The 19886-nt window shown below is 53.3% G+C and overlaps 5 protein-coding genes across 8 annotated transcripts; 2 read left to right on the top strand and 3 right to left on the bottom strand.

Annotated features, from left to right (window-relative positions):
• Nucleotides 1-197: 197 nt before the first annotated feature.
• On the top strand, nucleotides 198-598 carry H257_00638 (hypothetical protein; the record flags this gene model as incomplete). The annotated part of the gene is made up of 2 exons (XM_009823407.1): nucleotides 198-353; nucleotides 389-598. 2 exons carry the CDS (start codon nucleotides 198-200, stop codon nucleotides 596-598), a joined length of 366 nt encoding a protein of 121 aa, XP_009821709.1.
• Nucleotides 599-901: 303 nt separating this feature from the next.
• Nucleotides 902-3991, bottom strand: H257_00637. Of its 2 annotated transcripts, XM_009823405.1 has the most exons (10): nucleotides 3822-3991; nucleotides 2886-3764; nucleotides 2711-2827; nucleotides 2511-2646; nucleotides 2302-2407; nucleotides 1952-2236; nucleotides 1568-1901; nucleotides 1356-1483; nucleotides 1231-1302; nucleotides 902-1142 (listed from the first exon to the last, which is right to left on the bottom strand). In XM_009823405.1, the coding sequence occupies exons 1-10, from the start codon at nucleotides 3952-3954 to the stop codon at nucleotides 993-995; spliced, it is 2340 nt and encodes a 779-aa protein (XP_009821707.1). In that variant the 5' UTR covers nucleotides 3955-3991; the 3' UTR covers nucleotides 902-992. The 2 variants fall into 2 exon arrangements, with proteins under 2 accessions (XP_009821707.1, XP_009821708.1); XM_009823406.1 differs by having other exon boundaries at nucleotides 902-1302.
• Nucleotides 3992-5379: 1388 nt separating this feature from the next.
• H257_00636 lies at nucleotides 5380-8436 on the top strand. Of its 2 annotated transcripts, XM_009823403.1 has the most exons (4): nucleotides 5380-5841; nucleotides 5892-6146; nucleotides 6205-6531; nucleotides 6580-8436. In XM_009823403.1, the coding sequence occupies exons 1-4, from the start codon at nucleotides 5497-5499 to the stop codon at nucleotides 6871-6873; spliced, it is 1221 nt and encodes a 406-aa protein (XP_009821705.1). In that variant the 5' UTR covers nucleotides 5380-5496; the 3' UTR covers nucleotides 6874-8436. The 2 variants fall into 2 exon arrangements, with proteins under 2 accessions (XP_009821705.1, XP_009821706.1); XM_009823404.1 differs by having other exon boundaries at nucleotides 6205-8436.
• H257_00635 (hypothetical protein) lies at nucleotides 5461-10294 on the bottom strand. Its single transcript, XM_009823402.1, has 6 exons — nucleotides 9680-10294; nucleotides 9545-9633; nucleotides 8973-9470; nucleotides 8647-8919; nucleotides 8437-8553; nucleotides 5461-8369 (listed from the first exon to the last, which is right to left on the bottom strand). Exons 1-6 carry the CDS (start codon nucleotides 10275-10277, stop codon nucleotides 7008-7010), a joined length of 2937 nt encoding a protein of 978 aa, XP_009821704.1. The 5' UTR covers nucleotides 10278-10294; the 3' UTR covers nucleotides 5461-7007.
• A 184-nt stretch (nucleotides 10295-10478) lies between these two features.
• Nucleotides 10479-19786, bottom strand: H257_00634. 2 transcript variants are annotated; one of them, XM_009823401.1, is made up of 35 exons: nucleotides 19373-19786; nucleotides 19181-19318; nucleotides 19004-19125; nucleotides 18787-18918; nucleotides 18594-18737; nucleotides 18291-18533; nucleotides 18138-18215; nucleotides 17986-18079; nucleotides 17851-17924; nucleotides 17641-17805; nucleotides 17390-17595; nucleotides 17194-17321; nucleotides 16994-17141; nucleotides 16728-16931; nucleotides 16497-16663; nucleotides 16070-16448; nucleotides 15892-15989; nucleotides 15575-15832; nucleotides 15363-15525; nucleotides 15090-15291; nucleotides 14451-15013; nucleotides 14180-14366; nucleotides 13843-14088; nucleotides 13340-13771; nucleotides 13091-13279; nucleotides 12837-13045; nucleotides 12560-12787; nucleotides 12372-12512; nucleotides 12128-12325; nucleotides 11924-12077; nucleotides 11608-11868; nucleotides 11406-11529; nucleotides 10849-11330; nucleotides 10690-10797; nucleotides 10479-10628 (listed from the first exon to the last, which is right to left on the bottom strand). In XM_009823401.1, the coding sequence occupies exons 1-35, from the start codon at nucleotides 19740-19742 to the stop codon at nucleotides 10521-10523; spliced, it is 7143 nt and encodes a 2380-aa protein (XP_009821703.1). In that variant the 5' UTR covers nucleotides 19743-19786; the 3' UTR covers nucleotides 10479-10520. The 2 variants fall into 2 exon arrangements, with proteins under 2 accessions (XP_009821703.1, XP_009821702.1); XM_009823400.1 differs by having other exon boundaries at nucleotides 10690-11330.
• Nucleotides 19787-19886: the final 100 nt, after the last annotated feature.

Here is a 19886-nt window from a genome sequence, read left to right as displayed (position 1 = left end):
AGGGATATAAGGATCTTGATATCGTATTTCGACACGGTTGTAATCTTGATAAGGCATCTTATCTTTGTCAGCTTGACGAAACACTTGGGCTTTGTTGAGCGCTGTACTAACGCGGCCCAGAAAGTGACTTCATATTTAAATGTACACTGCTCACCTAGTTTGTAGGTGAGGCTCGATGCCTCATCGTGCAGCAGGTGATGACGGTCGTCAGAGAATGGCCCAAGTCAGAACTGGCCGAGCACTGCGACGATCTGTTGCTCCTACTCACTGGCGCCATTCAAGATCCTAAAGACTTTGTTCGCGCGGCGGCCCGCGAAGCGTTGTGCGCGTTTGCCGAGACATGGTACGGTCGAGTCTACCATGTCGTTGCCTGAATGAATATGAACAGGAGCGAGGGCATGGAACAACTCGCAGAGATCCCGCCGCTGCCCCAACGACCAATCGACCAATGATCATCGCAGAGCACGCGTCGGCTCAGCTCACGGCGGCGCTTCTCAAGAAGCAAGTGTCAGCCACGTCTGTGGCCCGACCTCACGGGCGCCTTCCGCTACGACGCCAGTTGCATTCAGCGCCGATCCCCCGCCAAATTCGATTTTGAGCGACGTAACATTTCATCACCACAACCAGATCTGTCGAAATTACATCTCATTTTACGCCACTTTGGGGCCAAATTCAACAAATCTGATCTTTGCTTGACACAAGCGTTTTGCAGTCAATCAAGGCAAAATAGGAGGTTTAACCTTAAGATATGTATGCTATTTTTACTTCTTTTTCTGTTTTTCTAGTGATTCGATTGGCTATTCTATAATTCAAGCAATTCCATTGGCCAATTTGAGTGCACCTTAAACTGTCCCGTGCACCATAAACTGGCCAATTCGCGTTAGCAGCCAGACGGTTTTGTGAAATCAATGTTGGAAGTTTCTACGAGACGTTGACCAAATGATTGAAAATTAGAATTTGTATTTGCCCACTGTGAGTATGGCGATTAACGATTAGTTTTTGCTCTGCTTGGCTTGGATGGCCGTGAGGGCGACGGTGGTGACAATGTCGCCGACGGTGGCCCCTCGACTCAAGTCGTTCACGGGCTTATTCAGCCCTTGCAACATGGGACCAATGGCCAAGCAGTCGGTGGATTGTTGGACCTACGAAACGAATTTAATTTCACATATTTGAAATGTCATCACAGGAACAATAGCACATATTTGAAATGTCCTCGCTTCACACTCGTACCGCTTTGTATGTGTTGTTGCCCGTGTTCAAGTCGGGGAACACGAGCACGTTGGCATGTCCTGCCACTTCCATCTGCGCCAACATCATATGAGACACCTTCCTCCTTCACGTGGCATCTTTCGTACCTCGGACTGCTTGAGACCCTTGACCTTTTGCTTGGCAATTGACGGGTTGGTCGCGGCGTCGTACTGGATGGGGCCGTAGATGGACACCCCAGGGGCCATGCTTTGCGCCAACTTGGTGGCTTCCCGCACTAGTGGTCGACGTCATGTTAGTACTGGCCGACAAACTCTAGTTATGGGAATTTCGTATATATCGTATATATATATATATATACCTTTGTCGATGATCGGTCCCTTGTTCGAGTCGCCCGTGGCATACGACAGCAGCGCCACGCGAGGCTCAATGCCGAACGCGACAGCGGACTCGGCACTTTGCACTGCAATTTGCGCCAGTTGTTGGGCAGTGGGGTCCGTGTTCACGGCGCAGTCGCCGTACAGCACCACGTCGTGCTCCAAACACATGAAGAACACGCTCGACACGAGTGGAATGTCTGGCCGCGTCTTGATCAGCTGCAGCGCTGGGCGAATCGTGTTGGCGGTGGTGTGGCACACGCCCGACACCATCCCATCCGCGTCATCCAAGTCCACCATGACCGTCCCAAAGTACGTCTACACGAATCAAAGTTGGAGTTTTTCGATACAGTATGTTGACGAGGTACCGCTTCGCCGACGGTTTCCTTGGCGAGCTCGGGGGTGATGCCTTTGGACTTTCGCTTTTCGAAGTAATGGTCTGCGTACGTGGCCAGTTTGTCGGCCTTGGACGGGTCGAGCAGCGTCGCCTGGGACAGATCGAGGCGAAGGGTCTTGGCGCGTGCATTGATCGACTCGACGTCACCCAAGATGGTCAGGCGCGCAATTCCGCGGCGTAGCACTTCGTCCGCCGCCTGCAAAATACGATCGTCTTCGCCTTCCGTGAGCACAATGTGCTGGTCTGCTTTGCGAGACTAGTTCACAGATTGTAATCAAAACCACCATATACAAGCCGTCGACAACAACATATAATAAATACCGCTTCAAAGAGAAAGTGCTTGAATTGCTTGGGGGTGCGCCCGTGGCCGCCGGTCCGTTCAATGAGATGGCTCAATAGCTCGTCGCTTTCAACGTTCGTGTCAAACCTATGGCCGTCCAATCATCGTTTCAGAACCCTCCACCGTTTAAATTGGCTTTCGACGAGGCAACCCAACATGAATAATAAAAAATATGCAATTTTGGACGTACAAAATGTAAGCTTGCTGGATCTTGTTTTGACTCGTGGGCAAAATGTCACATGTGACTTTGCTTAATGCAATGGCCGTCCTGTACGAATCCAACTCGACCGAGTAGATTGGCACCGACGCCTTGTCGATCTGAGCAACTACACAGAACGCCGTGTTTGCCACGAAAGCCACAAACACTTGTCGGGCCAAAAGACTACGTACGGCCTATCAAAATGTCTTGGCATTCGTTCTGGGGGATGCCACCGTTGGTCAAGATGATGCCAGAAATCTGCGGCAGCGCCCCCGACAAGCGACTGGCCAAGAGCCCGAGGATCACGTCTACACGCGACGAACGCATGAGCTATTATTGTATATCGATGTATGTCAGCCACATTACCCGTGCGTTCAGACGAGACAATCACGAGAAGTCCGTCGTCGTGCTTGTTGATGTGCTTGAATAAGTCCTTGAGCTCGGTCGTGGCCATGAGGCCGTCTGTGACGACCACCGAGTTGGACATGGGGTTGCCGTACAGCTGCTTGGCGTGGAGCTGGGCCACCACTTCGTTCAATCGCTTCGAGTTGAGCACCGGGTCCAACGGCAAAATTCCCAGCAGCTTTGTCGGGTCGAACCCCCGCGCCTTGATCTGCGCGTGCACCAAGTCGCGCAACTCGAGCGCGTCATCCGTCTTTACGCGATTGACAATCGTGCCCACATGTGTCAGCCCTTCTGCGTGTGCCATGTCCTTGGCTAGCAGCACGCGTGTGGTGATTTGGTCTGCGAGCCACGCCACGGACTCGGCGGCGGTCCAGTGGAGGGCCGGGTCCACAGTCAAGTCGTCGGCATCCACTGTCAAGAGGACGGGGGCGTTCAACGACTTGGCGATGTCCACGTTGAGCTCCCAAGACAGTTCGGGGGACGTGTCCAGCACCGCGCCTTCCATCACGACAAAGTCGTGCTTCTCGCGCAAGTATTCGAATTTCGACAGCATCGTGTCAATCACAGAGTCCGTGTCGCCTTCGAGGTGTGCGTGGGTGATGTCGGCTTGCGTCATGCCCACCAGTTGGTACGGCTCATCCTTGATCTTGAACTCGCTGCGGATGAGATCCACGTGGTGGTCCCCGTGGGTCGAGTGAAAGTTGGGCGCCACAGGGCGAAAGTACCCCACAGACGGAAATGTGTACGACAATTTGTTCATGAGACCGAGGAGGAGGTGCGAGTGTTTTGCGACGCCGCCGTTCGTCATGACGAGCAACCGGTCGTTCTTTTTGGTCGCGTCTACAAGACATTGTCAGTGAGGAGGACACCAAGATTCGACAGGACGGAAGCGCGCACCGTCGGTGAAGAAGCGCGAGGTCGTGGCGCGAGGAAGGAGCGTGATAGCGGCCTTGCGGCTTGACAGGAATGGACGGACGCGCAGCATCGTCGACTGTGACGCGACAGATTTAGTTGTAAACTGATGTGACATCCGATCGAACACTCAGATTCGACCCGTGCGTTTTTTTGCCACTACTTTGTCGAATTTAAAACCCGACAAAGACACGGTGGGGGCCTTTTTCTGTTCTTCAAGGCACTAATAATAGTCAAATTTATTTCAAATAATATTTTAGACGAGCGTTTGAAACACCTCAAGCATAATGGAATCCAGGTAACGTTCTTTATTGGGCGACAATGCCTCAGTCCTATGAAATATAAGTGCAATGAACAGAATTCCGTTAATTATAAAAAATGCCACTGAGGAGGAACATATATAAGAGTACCTGCACCAAGGCCACCCTACAGTAATACCATACAGTAACGTGGCCAATGATGATTGATGGGCCGAATGACCTTCGATAGGCCGGCTTATCTATCCAATCAAAACCTCAATCCATTTTCATTAGCCAAAATCCAACCTCTAGACAATTAATACTGTACTAGTAAAATGACAGCTGATACCTATTCACTGTCAAATTGAATAAACCTTGCTATACATGGTACGTATTTGTATGTTGTGGAAACAGGTAGCAGAACCTATGAATTCACAGTCGGCCATGCATTCGTGGAAGTGGACGTCCACAATGTCCATTTCAAAGTGCACACTGGACAACACAAATGGTGCCGCATGTCACTCCACGTCGTGGTCCCGTTGGGTCGGTTGTGGTAGAGTTTCTGTGAGCTCAAGTAAATAAGTCGATCACCTGTGAAAAGGCATTAACTTCAAAACCTAATTTTGAAATCCTAAGCCAGTTATCGTTAATATTTTTTAAATCGATACTCGTTGGGTTCATCAGAGTATGAGGATTCGGTAAAAATACCAGACCCCGTCGAATCGAATCACGCCATCGAATCGAGTCACGAATCGACGCTATTGACGAATCCAATATTGAGTACTTCGAAGTAATTTACTACAGTAGTAACGTTATTGGAGTTTGCTTACTGTGTCCGGCGAAATTTAGTTTTATACTACGTATTAATACTGCCATATACCATTTTGGTACAGTATAGTAACGTTATTACAATAGTACCCTCTTGAGCATAAATATACTCAAAACTAATTGGATTTGATTGGCTCTTACAGAAATGACAAGTCTATTCAGCCAATTAGAACTTTCGAATTACAGCAGTTTATTGCGATTTCACAATAGGAAACGAAAAAACGACTGAAATATTCGAAATACCAAACAAAACTCGGCACCGTGATTAGTGCGGATTCAGAATTAACAGGAAGTACTTACAGCTGTTAAAGTGAAGCTTAGTGCGGTCCCCCCCAATGCTTGTGGGATGGACTTCCCTTGGTATAACTACTGTAGTGCGGATACGTTCGTGCAATAACGTTACTGGGTGTATCCCACGATCCCTGTGATGTGCAGTGATTACAGACAGACAGGACTATAGCCCCAGACTTATAGGTGGGAGTAGGGGGACCCCTATCCCTACCCCTCGCGTGCGCTTACCACGAAGGAAGTCCCCGCCGCAATTTTGTGCATCTTCATTGCAACATCGGTGGCACTTTTGATCTTGCAGCAACATGGACAAGCTCAAGATCTTGGTGCTCAACGCGGGCAGTTCGTCGCTCAAGTACAAGTTGTTCGCGGAGAAGAGCGGCACCGCGCTGACGCCGCTGATTTCCGGCATGGTCGAGCTCGGGAGCCAGAAGCAAGTCAAGCACACCACGTACACGCCGACGTCCACCGTCAAGGCGTCGCTTCCCCCGGTGTCCCTTCCCGACCACAAGACGGCCCTCTCGTACGTCATCGACTTGCTGACGGACTCCACCCATGGCGGGTTGAAGCACAAGAACGAAATCCACGGCATTGGGCATCGCGTGGTGCATGGAGGTGAAGCGTTCCACGACCACTCGCTCATCACCCCCGTGCGTTGTGCGCCTCTTGTATCCCCCCTCTCATGTACAGCATGCCGTAGGCCGTGATCAAAGCGCTGGAAGACAACGTCGACATCGCCCCGTTGCACAACCCCGCCAACATTTTGGGGATTCAAGTCGCGCACGAACTGTTTGATTGCCAGCACGTGGCTGTGTTCGACACAGCGTTCCACTCGACGCTGCCCCCCGCGGCCTACTTGTACGGCCTCCCATACTCGCTCTACCAGGACTACGGCATCCGGCGCTATGGGTTCCACGGCACGAGCCACCAATACGTTGCGCAACAAGCGGCTGCGGTACACCCGCCGCTTCCAGTGTAGTAGTCCCGTTTGTTGTCTCATGCATCTATATTAGCACTTGGGCAAGCCATTGGAAAAGAGCAATCTGGTCACATTGCACTTGGGCAACGGTTCGAGCATGTCTGCGATCCGCGACGGCAAATGCATCGACACGTCCATGGGGTTCACACCCCTGGAAGGACTCATTATGGGTTCCCGCAGCGGCGACATTGACCCCGCCATCATTCCGTTTCTCCATTCGCATGCGAAGCTGTCCATTTCTGAAATTGACACCCTCTTGAACAAGAAGAGCGGGCTCTTGGGGCTGTGCGGCGAGTCGGACGTTCGCACCATCCAAGACCGCGTCGTGGCCGGCGACGCCCAGGCCAACTTGGCGTTGGACGTACGAACTGTTTATTGTTTTTATATCATATGACGTGATCATCATTAGGTGTTTGCCCACCGCGTGCGCAAGTACCTGGGGGCGTACGTGCTCCAGCTGTACCCGAAAGTGGATGCGATCGTGTTCACAGCGGGCATTGGCGAGCAGTCTTCCGTCCTCCGCGAGCGCATTTGCGCCAACTTGGCCCATGTCGGCATCCAAGTGGACACGTCCAAGAACGTTCCAGGTCCGACGTCTGGCGTGCGCGAGATCCACGTCCAGGGGTCGCCCATTCCCATCTTGGTCATTCCCACCGACGAAGAAAAGAGCATCGCCGAAACCACCGTGCGCCTCATCAATTAATCTATCCCTTCAAGTAGGGCAAAGTCATATCATGTACTAGTCGGATTCGTCAATCGAAGGAGAAACAATAGGATTAGGAACATGCATATATCATCTAGCTAGTACTAGTACTAAAGTAGTCGTTGCGTAAATGTCTATTTTCGCTTTTTCAACGGGCGGCGCTTGGGGGTCGGCGTCTGTTGCGCCGCCTGGTCGTCCCGCTCACCCCGTTCAATGGCTTCCAAGTACTCGTCTGCGTCAGCAAATGGCGACTTGCGTTTGTCACTTGCCTTTTTCTTTCCTTTGCTCACGGACGGCGGTGGCGCGGCCGATTCTTCGTCATCGTCACCAAATTGCACCTCATTGTCATCGTCGTCATCCAGGTCCTCATCGTCGTCAAACATCATGTCTTCGTCGTTCATTTCAGCGCCGTCACCATCATCGTCGTCGTCACCATCGTCGTCGTCGTCACCATCCTCGTTGTCACCGCTTTCGTCACCACTCCAGTCGTCCATGTCTGGATCTTCGTCGTCGTTGTCCTCCATGATGCTCTCGGCCAACTGGTTTGCAAACGCTTCGTACTCTTCGTCCTCCTCATCGGAAGCCAGCGCGTCGCCCGTCAAGTCGTCCTTTTTCTTGGTCGGTTTCGCTGGCACTCGCTTGGCGCGTTCTTTGAAAAACGTGTAAAAGAAGCGGTCCGTGTCCGCGACCGCGGCCTCGTCCTGCGCCAAAAAGTGCTCCGAATGGACCCCCACGACGGCGTGCTTGTCGTCGCCGTCGTCGCCGCGACCCCCGCCGTGGCTGTACCGATGCGGACCGTCCTTGGACTTGGGCTTCTTGTTGACAAACTTGTCGAAAAATACAGACAGCGTAAAGTCGTTGAGCGGGTCGCCCTTGTACGAAATCGCGCCGTCCACCAGCTGCTTGGCGAACTGCGCGACGGACGGATGATAGTGCACCAGGAACGGCTGCAGTTCCCACAAGCACGAGGTTTCCGCTCCTGCGTACAGGGGGTTGCGCTTTCGCGGGTCGTACGGGGTGACGACGACTACCCCCCCACTGACACGCTTGACAGCCGACCGGCGGTCGTCGTCGGGGGCAACGTCCAGCCCCATCGACTTCAATAAGGCCGCGCTGCGCTTGCGCTCGGCTTCCAAGTCCGCTTCGCCCTCGTCCTCCTCGGCGGGTACGGGGGCTTCCAACGCTTGGTCGTCGGAGGCGTCTTCATCTTCCGCGGACGACTCGACAGTGTCGTCGTCCTTCTTGTTGTTGGATGGCGGCACTTGATCTTGGGTGAGGTCGTGCTCGGGCTGGTCAATCAGCGCACGGAAACTCTTGTTGTGTTGAAGCAATTCAGAAACGAGGAACAGCGCGGCGCAGCAAAACGCCGGCGGCATCGTGAGCGACACTTGCAGCAGGCGCTTGATCATGGCATGGACGCGGGCAGGGGACACGTCTTGCTTGATGGCGCGGAAGAGCAGGTTGAGGAATAGCGTGTGCTTGGACGTCGTGTGCATCTGATTCAAACACAGCAACACTTGTCAGCATTTTAATAGAAAATAAAGATACAGATAAGTTAAGCACCTTGGGGTCAAACAGCTTGGTGTACAGCGCAGAGTAGAAGCGATCGGGCACCGAATTGGTGGAGCTCATGACTTGGAACAACAGCATGAGTGCTTGCACACTCGTGCTAAAGTGGGCCTAGTAGTGCCAAACAAATATATACGTGAGGACCATCCGCTGGTTCGTACAGACGACGACACGTCGCTCGCTCGGCCGTTTGTTTATTCGTACCGTGTGCACGACGCGGAACATGGTGTCGATCTCGTCCTGAAAGTCGGCAGACGTGCATTTCGCATACGGAAACGACCGGTTCACGCCCACGAGCAACGCGCTAAGCAGCTTGCGCTCGAGGCCCGTGTCAGCCTTGCCTTGGTCTCGGTGAACCTCTTTGGAAAATAATCCAAAGTACACTTTGATCAAGTGGGTGGCGAGGTCGGCGTCGCTAGCACTTAGGTACATTTGGTTCAAAAACAGCACCGCGTTGTACTTGGTTCGCTCCGTCACCTACCCACGCCATTCCATTATAGTCATGTTCATTTCCGCTTGTTTGCACGTACCTTGGCACGAGTGAGCAGTCGCTCGACGTCGTCCACAACCACCCGTTTCATCACGGGGTGCACCTTGAGCAACTCTTGCAACTGATGGAGCACAAACGACGCGACCTTGCGGTCCGGGTCACCGAGCTTGTTGACAAGCATGGTCAGTAACACGTTTTCCTGCTCGGGTTTGTCGGTGAGGAGCGCGATCACGGCGCGGATGCATGCGCGCTTGTGGGCTTCGATGGCGTCGTCCATGCCGGACGCGAGCGCGGCGATGAGCTGGGCGTACGCGACCTTGACGCAGTGCTCAAAGTACCAAATCACCACGTGCGCCTGCGTCGCGTCTGTTCGATGGATGGGCCGCTGGTGGAAGAACAAGAGCTTGCGGTCCGGCAGCAGGTTGGTCAGGAACAGATCCTTGAGCGAATCGATGGCCATCTGCGCTTCGCGGCGGCCTTTGTTCTTGGCCATCGTCACGAGTTGGCTCAACCGGGCGAGGTTGTGCACGGGCGACGCCTACCCTTGGTACGTGAGCATACACACACAGTCCATAGCTAGCTAGCTAGCTAGTAAACACATCGCTATGATACCTGGATCGACAAGGTCGTGGCGGCGATTCGATCGGCCAACGTACCCGACTTGATCATCGTCTTGAGATACTTTTCGTCGCTCGACAAACCTACACTCGCGGTTGATATAGCGGACAAGACATGTGAGAAACGTACTGCCTTTGGAGTCGGCCGCTTTCAATTCGGCTTCCATAAGGCGCTCCGCCAGCCGCTTCTTTTCGTCCACGATAGGGTCGCTCGCTTTGTGCTTGACCACGTCTTTCGATTCGTTCGGAAGCGCCTTGACCGCCTCGTGCCACGCCACCGACTGGTCTTTCATCGACTTCAACATGGAAATGAGCTTCTCATTGGGCTTCACGGCCTCCTCCTCCGTCGGTTTGACGTACGGCTTCTTGTCCTGTTGCGGCTGTGTCTTGCCGAACTTTGAAAAGTCCTTCTTGCCTCCATCTCGTCGGTCATTCGACTTGTTGTACTGGTATGGCTTGCCACCGCCCTGTACCTTGTTGCCAAAATGCGGCTTTGCTCCATGGGAGGCGTTGCCGCCACCTTGAGGCTTGTTACGTTGTTGAGGCGTGGAATTGGTGGTAGACTTGCTGGTCCCCTGAGGCTTGGTGCCATGCTGCGGCTTTGCATTGGTGGCTACGGTATCCTTTCGACCACCGGTGGTGTGCTTAGTCCCGCTAGGTCCTTTGGAAGGTTTGGCAGTTGGTGCCTGCTTTGCCGCAGGCTTGTTGTGCTTCGACTTCGCTCCCATCTTGTGTTCAAGATTGGATATCCATTCAAACACCAAGGACGATGCAACAAAGCGCCACGGTTTATCCGGTATTCCGGATAAAAGCAAATTCGATTGGATGTCCCAGTTTCGATAAGCTTTAGCGGTCCCCTCACAACATAATACTCTGCATTGACACGGTGTCTATTTTTAGTACTCGTTGAACACCTCAATAAGAATGAAGTGTCTATTAACGTTAGCTGGCCTTTTCGAATGAAGTGTCCATTAGCTGGCCTTTTCGAATGTAGTCGAAGGAGCAAGGACTTTAGTGGATCCATCCGACGGCAACGGTGGTTTCTCGTGGAGCTTGTTTTCCACGGGTAAGTTGTGTTTCTATAACAACGAAAGAAGTTACGTCCAATCCAACAAGTATATTCAGATGAGGCGGCGGTACCTCGACCTTGTCGTCTATGAAATCGGCAATGTACGTGTCCATTTTCGCGATTCCGGTAAAGTCTATCGACTTATGGAACGTGAAGCGGAGGTCAGGGCAATCTTCAGCCTGATGGACATGTTGTGACCACTTTGAAGCATAAACAATATGATGACGCACCACGTTCTTCACGGCACTGGACACGAGGATTCGACCAGGCACACCGCTGGTCTCCATCTCGTTGGCCGTGAGCACGTCTGGCCCCCACATGTCGTACCGGAGCGTCGACGTGCCAATGACGCCGGCAATGATGCTGCCGATGTGGATGCCAATGCGCATTTGCAACGGCTCGCCGCTGTTGGGGTCCATCACCTTGGCCACTTCCCGCTGCATGTCAGTGGCCATGCGGATGAGATTGCGAATATGCAGCCGCGGCGGCAGCGACTCGAGGTGACGGAAAGATCCGGACGAATGCGGTTTGACAGTCGACGAAGGGGTGCCGGGTTTGTGGTGGATGGACTGTAGCCCAGCTTCGTGCGACGTGACCAACTCGTCAGCGTTGGGTTCGGTCAAGTGGTTGAGCTCCTTGGAGCTCATGTCGACGTACGGAAGCCCCGACACGATCACGTAAGCGTCGCCAATGGTTTGCATCTTAAACACCCCTGTCCATGACAATACTGCATTGTGAGCAATGCACCATTCTTCATACTAACACCCTGGTGCCATCCATATCGTACCGTGCTTCTCGGTGAGCACATCAAATGCGGAAAAGAGCGAGTCCAGCAAATGGACGACTATATCCGTGTCTGCCCGCGCAGCAATGGACGTAAACCCCTTGATGTCTGAAAACAAGATGCCCACCTGACAATTGAATGAGGGAGTGTGTGACACGGTTGCTCTCCAACGAACAAACGATGTCGAACCATCGAACGGACGTACGTGGTGGTGCTGGTCACACACTAACTCGCCTTCTTTCAGCTGGTTCACGACGGACTGCGGCAGCATCTTGTACAGCAACCGGTCGGCTTTTTTGGTTTCCATTTGCGCGCGCGCTTGGAACCAGTACTTTCGCCGACAGAAAAACTCGATGTCGCGGCGGGCCATGGTGCTGAACAGCCCCACAAACAACGTCAAGGCCGTGGGGTACACTTTGAGGCCTTCGACTTTCGAGTGGTCTGGCAGCGCCTGGTTGTACGCATACTATTCAACACACGTCTTGAGCATACTATTAGTACTACTAGCACAGACGCCGTACGAGGTAAATGATGGTGCTGAGCGCCATGAGCAGCCCATTGAAGTAGGACGTGAATTTATTGAGGAGGGAGCCGCCGCTCGAGACGAGGAACATGGGCATGATGATGTCCATGGAAATGTACGAGTACAAGATGCTCTGCTGCTCGTTTGCCCACCTACAGGTTCACGTTATAGACCGAGTCTAGGGATCGGGTTAGTTGGTCACCGAAAAATGTTGGGCGTGACCAGTATCACAGACGTGACAATGTAGTACACGAAAATCGTAGCGTGGACGGGTCGAATGAACGCTTTGAGTGCGTCCGTGAGCCACGGCTGGTCCACCGCTCGTCGCGCATAAAAGTTGGAGTACTCAAACCAGCCTGCATACCCAATCAAGAACCCGCGAATGGCCGTCGAGGCGTAGCTACCATCCATTTATGGGATATCTCTCCATCCACAATAGGTCGTACATGGCCGATTTGCACGAGTGGTCGCATATAGTCGCGTTGTTTTGGAGCACGCCGGTGTTGTCCACGCTCATATCGTGCACGAGGTCGCGCAGAATCGTGTACGCCAAATATATCGCCAGCATGATCATCGTGCGTCTCGCCCTACGTTTAACGTGACCGTCAACTGTATGTCATTAGCCATAACAAACCCGTTTTGACGGATAAAGCACCGCGCCTTGCGATACGCGAGCTCAAGCTCGGGCTTGACGAAGAACAGCCAGATAGGATCGATCTCCATGCTCAGCTCTGTATGGATGCCTTGCAGGCGCATTCGCGTGGGCATACTCATCTCCGTGTTCTCCACCGTGCTCGCCATCACTTCGATGCGGTTGGTCGGCGCAAATAGCCGCCGCAGCCACTCGCGTATGTGGTAGATGCTACATGTCATGTACAACGTCAAGGCAGTTCAAACTCCATCGCCCTTACATCATCATTTCGAAGGTGGCGCGGAGGGCCTGACGGGACTGTGACGCTGTTCTTGGGTCGGGGAACGCGTCCCAATGACCGCGCATTGCTCGATCCCCCAGCACGGTCGCGGACTTGCCCATCAAGTACGCCGTCAGCGTGCCTTTTCCCTTGGCCTCCACTGTGCGGGGTTCAAACCGGAAGTCGTGACACAGGTAGTCGTACGTGACCTAACTCCCATTGATTGTACAATACCGAGTGACTGTTGGTATTACCTGGGATACTTGAATGCGCCCCGTCACACCCGTGCTTTGCATCCGTGACGCCGTGTTGATCGTGTCCCCAAAGAGCGAAAATTGCTGCTTTTTCATACCGACCAACCCGCTGATGACGCGCCCGCTGTGAATGCCAATGCGAATCTTCAGACCGTTGCCATTACTCGCTTTGACTCTAGAGATTGCCGCCTACGAACGAATGAACGACATAGTCCAAAAAAGTCTAATGCTCGAGAACGAACTACGTACCATCATGTCTTGCGCGACGCCCGCCGCCCGCAGCGCCGCCTCCTTGCCCTTGACGCTGCCCTGAAGCCCCGCGCACGCCAGGTACGTCTTGCCGACCGTTTCCATCTTGCGCATGCCATGCTTGGCACACATGGCGTCGAACAACGAGTAGATGCGGTCGAGAAGCATGACCATCTCCGTAGGCGAGTACCGCTTGATGAGCGACGAGAAGTCGGCGATGTCACAAAAGAGGATGGTCACGTCCTTCTCTTCTTCCGAGATGAGCTTCTCGCCGTTTTGCATGCGGCGGACAATGTGTTCCGGCAGCATGTTGCTCAGGATCTCGCGACTGCGCCGCTCTTCGTAGACCAATATGCGGTTCTGCACAAAGTCCGTGCGCATCGACACTTGCAAAATGTACGACCCAAACGCCGAGCATGCAATGAGGAACATCTAGAAACAATTCCAGATAGATATATCGTGAAAAATCCACTTGATCATATAGTAGTTAGTAGCTGGCGTACCATAAACACCAGGAAAAGCACAATCTCCGTGGCTGTGGTCTCGCTCGATTTGGTGCTACTCCGAAAGCCCAGCCGCGGCGACAAATCAAAGTAGAGCAAGTTGAACACGGCGAGACAGATCGCATACACCACTTTGACCCGGACGACTGAAAACAGCAAAATCGTAAAGATCGTCACGAGCAGCAGCCCCGTGTACTCGATTGCTTGGGTGAATGCAATGCCCCCCATGGCCATCGGCACCAAGATCTACCATATATATTGTCAAACAAACAATATATATATATATATATATATATATAGCATGGTTATAATATATATATATATTTGTAGGCCATACCGCCAATTGATAATGCGACAAGAAGAACCGCGAGTGCAGAAACGTCAAGTACATGAGCGTGCCACAAAACATGCCAACGCGAATCAAGTACCGCGACTGATCTTTTTCCCAGTAGTACTCGACCACGGCATAAAACGGCAAGAGGAAGAGGAACATGGCTACCAACACGTGAATACGCCGCACCTCCCTACGATACATACATGTATATATCACGAGAGTGCCCCGTTCCGAGACGAGACTATATACCGAGATATAGTAGTCGCATACGTACCGAGCCACAAACAGTTTGGTGTAACCCGCTTCGAGCACGTCGTGATCTTCGCCCATAAACTCGACTGTGATCGGATGCAGTGAGATCTGCGACGTCGACGAGATGCCCACGTCAAACACCTCTTGGCGGTGGACACCCACTTCCCGGGAGATGGCGCGCTCCTGTCGCATGAGCTTCCGACACAGCTCTTCGTGCTCGGTGAGAAAGCCCAAGTCCTTTCGCACGCCGCCGACGCCCGGCGACAGGATCTTGCGTTGAGCTACCTCCTCGATCTTGACCTGCTTCATGTTCACCATTACGACACTCCCAGTTTTGGATCTGCTTGCTGTGGTGGCAACCGTGGCAACGTCGTCACATGGATCGTCCAAGTGCGAGTCGATTTCTTCGATAATGTCTTGGTTCGTGGGCAAGTACATGCGGGAAATGTACATGCCGACAACGTCTGCGACGATGGACGTGAACCCCACGAGGCAGATCGTAATCCAAAACGCCGCGCCCCCAAATATCACGCTGCCAAGGCCGTAAAAGTCGCTGAATGTTGTCAGCCGCACGATTCCATACGCCTACGAAAAAGAAATCGCGTGACGATCTTGGCATGACGCTCTTGATTCAATGGATAAGCTGTTTGTTTGTCGGTACCTCCGAGTACGACAGCACAAACGCCAAGTACGAGACAGGTCCCCCGACGATGGCAAAGTAATGGTACCGCGTCCACCGATGAAGGCGCTGCATGATCAGGGCGGCTTTGAGGCTCACAGTGACCACGAGGATGCCATAGACAGCCGTGCCGTACAAAAAGATGCTCGAGTCGGCCATGGAATACGATCCGAACGCATTGTACCTGGCCGCGAGTCAAGGTTCATATTGCTCACTCATACAACGACGCATAACCGAATAATGGCTGGGACGTACGTTAAAAACGTGCCGAGGGAAAACACCAGAAACGAATGCCACAGAGCTTTGCCGACCCACATGCGCATTTTGGACAGGTTAAGCTCTTGGCCCATCTGGTTGTTGCGAAAGATAAACGGGTACTTGAGCACCGTGTTGGAGCTAATGTCTTCGTCGATAATGCCTGAACCAAGTGGGGGTAATGAAACCTGTGTATTGGTGGACAACTGTACCGAGTACGAGGATGGGGAACAGCGTGTACAGGACGTTCCACCCCACAATCAAGTACGACTCGTACATGGTCTGGCCAGAGTACCCGTTCAAAAACGAGTACATGAACAGCGTCATGACGAGTGTCATATTTTTGTAAAACGAAAACAAAATCACTATCGACACACGGCGGTAGTTCCACCGCCCGTGCGCCAAGATGAGCCGCGACAGAAACCGAAACTGGCCGATCGCAAAGTCGGCACTGCGCACCGCTTGCATGCCTGTGACAGTGTGTTAAAACCGTGACGCTCTTAATATCCCGACCGCAACGCATAGTTACCTTCATGGCCAAAGATGCCGACGCCAATGTGCGCTTCCTGGATCATGCTGACGTCGTTGCCGCCATCCCCCACGGCCATGGTCACCGGGCGGGATTTACTGGGCCAACAAAACAAAGACCCATCAACACACCAAAGCGTATGACGTGGCAGCACGGGAAGCCAGTTGCAAGTCTGTACCTTCGTTTGATGAGCGCGATAATCTGCGCTTTGTGGATTGGGGACAGTCGACACGCAATCACCGAGCAGCACTGCGTGACCAGCTGCATAAAGAGCGCGAGCGCCGCGTCGTTGTCGTCCGAGTTGGAGTGCGTGTCTTGCAACCCCTTGATGGTTGGTCTTGTGCGCTGAAAGCTCGAGTCGCGGTACCCTAGGGCATGGTTCGACTCGTCCACCCCCAGAACCGAGTGCGTGCTTTCGTTGGGGTCGGCAAATCGGCCGGTGGACACTTTTTCGTCGTTGTCCGCTTCCGGCCTCGTTTCGTTCATGAGGCACTCGAGCGCGTCGCCGTTGATCACGAGCGCAATTTCGCGCGACGGCACGTCTGGCTTCCACAACCCTACGCCACCACAACCATGTCATGTTTGATGGAGGGTAGAATACGTGCCTTGTTTGCGCAGCTGCTTGCGGATATTTGTCAGTTGGTACAAGCACCCTTGCTGCGACGTTTCGTTGAGCACGACCAACTGCGACTGGTCCGAGAGTAACCCGCACGAATTGGCGATCGAGATGGCCGTTTCGTCCTTGTCCCCGGTCAGCATCCAAATGTTGATGCTGGCACACAACACGAATTACTAGTCATTGCATACATCGCATGGATGGACGTGTGTGTATGTACCCCGCGGCACTGAGGGTCTCGATACACTCGGTCACGCCGTCCTGCAGCTGATCTTCGACGCCCGTGGCCCCCAGCAGCGTCAGCCGCGTCTCCATGCTGCGCGCGCACTCGATGAGCTTGGACTCGCGATCGACCAGCGACGTCTTGGCCTTGGCGTACGCTGCCGACCACGCCATGAATTCGGCCAGCGTGATGCGCTTGTACCTAGGTTTGTGCCTAGATGGTCAGACGCGACGGAGGGTTCGACATGAGGCTCACGAACGCACCCAAAGACTAGCGTCCGCAGGCCCATGGACGCAAAGTAGTGCAAGTGACTTGTGATCGAGTCCCTCGTGGGAACTTTGGCCGTGTGGTGTCTGTGGTCGCCCGATGCCATCATGGTCGTGTCTGCGCCTTTGCAAAATACCCACAGCACTACCCCAGGCAAAGACGCGTTATTTCAGTGAGTGTAAACACACACACGCACCATCATCTTTGGTAATGGATTCCTGGCACGTCGCCGTGAGTTGGCGCACGACAATAGACATGCACTTGCGCGTGCTGTCGAATTCGTTGAGCGCCAGGATCTCGTAGCTCTCAGGTCTGCCAAACAGACTGCGAAAAACACACATCATATTCATGTCAGTGTTGCAACACATGCAACCCCCAACGCCCCAACCCACCTGATGTCCATCGTGGTCGTCGTGCGGCCTTTGAGTACGCAGTTGAGCTCCACGGCACCCCGCAACAAAGCGGTTTCGTCGGGCGACGACGCGCGAATGGCGTTCTCTGGGGACAATGTCGCAGTGTGACACAGGAGCACGCATCGAAAGAACGTCTGCACCAGCACCCCTCGCGACAGGTCGCCCGTGTCGTCCATCACAGTCGTCTAACCGAAATCAATATCTCAATGCTGCAAAGGCACGGCACGTACCGCGTCGCAGCCCGCGCCGTGGTCCGGGTACGTTCCATGCTGTGTGAGCATGCTGTACGGCATCACATTGGCCGAGTACGCGCGTAGGCGGGTGGTGATGCGGTCCACTTGGTCGACGGGGGCGTCGCGGTGGAGCGAAGGCGACGAGTCGATTCGTTTGTCTCTCTAGTGTTAACAAGTCAGACCGCGCGAATCCTAGTCGCTGTGTACCACGGGGATGTTGTCGTACACAACGTGGCCGAGGCTGATGAGTTTGAGCACCATTTCGTTCTTGGTAATCGTGCCTATGCAATGTTTGCAATGGGGGAATGAAGGGGGGGTACCCGTTGAACATGGAGATCATACCAGTCTTGTCGCTGAAGAGGTACCGGATTTGGCCCACATCTTCGTTCAAGTTGGACGTTCGCGCTTGGACAGATCGGCCAGTCATAGGGTCCAACTATGTCCGAAGAGTATTTACCAATAAACATATATCTGCTGGACACAAAGCAACCTACCATTTCAGGATCCGATTCGATCTGCTTGGCTTGATACCACTTGACTACTTCCAAGCTGATGTATAGCGAAATGGGCACCTGCGATAAGGTGCACCATAATATATATATATGTATCATCACTGAGGTAAAAAAAAATAGATTCTCAAGGCGTACCAAGTTGTTGTACAAGATCAAGAACGTGATAAACGTCGACGGGATGTCTTGGTCCCACAGATAGCTCCAGTTGGTGGTGTTGCCAAACGCAGTGGTCATTTTACTGCCCACGCGGTTAAAGTACATGGTACTTCGCCACGTGCTCCACGCAGTCGACACACAGCACACGATGCACAACACGGAGAAAATCACTAGGATGCACCGGTTCGCAATCACGTCAAGTCGTGAAAACTTGGACGGCGACTACGACCACAACAGTTATGACCAACTGAGTTCCTTTGACCGAGACTGTAGTCCTGGAACCTGTTTAGTGTTTTGAATCAATTTGGTTTCTGCCCCCGACGCGACCACCACGCCCTCCACGTACGTCGTGTGGCTCAACTTCATGCCTCTCAGCACGATGTTTGTGATCGTGAGAGGCACTTCCCACGCCAGTCGCCCCTCTTGCTACACACACGACAATGAGTACATATGACGGAAATAAGGACAACTGTACCTTGATCTTCACGACCCCGTCAAACGTGTACAGCCGGCGGTTGGGAGCTTCGCAGCGGATTTCGGCCGTGACCATCGACGGAAACATGGACACGTTGACCCAATCCAGCTTCCAATCCGGTCGGGTGCGAGTCTAACGAGTCCACCATGATGTCGTCGTGGTGACCCAAGATGAGGAGACGATATATATATAATATATATGACATGTGATTGCGTACTTTTAAATCGGTCTCGCCGTCCAAGTTGGCTGTTTCGACTTGCGCTTGTCCGTCAATGTTGCTGGATTCGAGGAGCACAAGATCAGCTGGAAAGCACTCGCCTTCGAGAACTTTCACCACGTCTAATGCAATGTATATTGAGTTCTCGGCATGGACGAAGGAAGGATGCGGCCCTACCCCCAACTTGGAGCTCCTGCCACATCCTTTCTTCGTACCCCCCCGTCGCGTCAACAAACACGAGGGTCTTGGCGCGGTTGACGGTCTTGTCTGCGTCGTGGCGCACCTTATCTTCCACTGCCTCCTTGATCATGGTCGCTAACCCAACGACATAGATTACTGAGTTGCTGTGCAACTACCTCCAGGACGTACCAACCAACACGAGCACGAGGGGGCCGATGGTCGAGTACTGGTTTGTGGGTGAGTACGGCGTCGCGAGTTGCAGCAACGAGATGATGAGAAAGTAGAAATTCGCCACGCGGCGGAACTGTTCCATGAGGTTCTTGGGTATGAAGGACAGGACCGAGTACTTGGACGTGCGCACGACGTTGCTCGCGCACGTGAGTCCGAGCTTGGCCATGGCGGCACTCGTCGCGCTTCGATCGTTGATGAACAGCACGCGGCCGGGCGGCAACCCGCTCTCGGATGTGGAGATAGGAACCCGACGACCTGACGCGCTCACGTTCTCCGCCGCTAGCAACGTGTCGATGGACTTTGTCCCTTCAAGCGGAGCGGCTGCCATCCTGCTACTTTGACCGACTCTTGGTCCCCCGTTCAGAGTTTCGGTTAGCTTGGTCTATGGTGTACGTAACGGTAACTAACGTGAAACGGCAGAGTGAAACCGCCGCTTGTCGGGGGTCGCGTTGAAGACTTTCGCGATCGATAT

This window comes from Aphanomyces astaci (assembly GCF_000520075.1).
Source record: "Aphanomyces astaci strain APO3 unplaced genomic scaffold supercont1.1, whole genome shotgun sequence".
NCBI lineage: Eukaryota > Oomycota > Saprolegniomycetes > Saprolegniales > Verrucalvaceae > Aphanomyces > Aphanomyces astaci.
The sequence above is the reverse complement of the archived record's forward strand: the minus strand, read 5'-3'. Positions and strand labels throughout refer to the sequence as shown.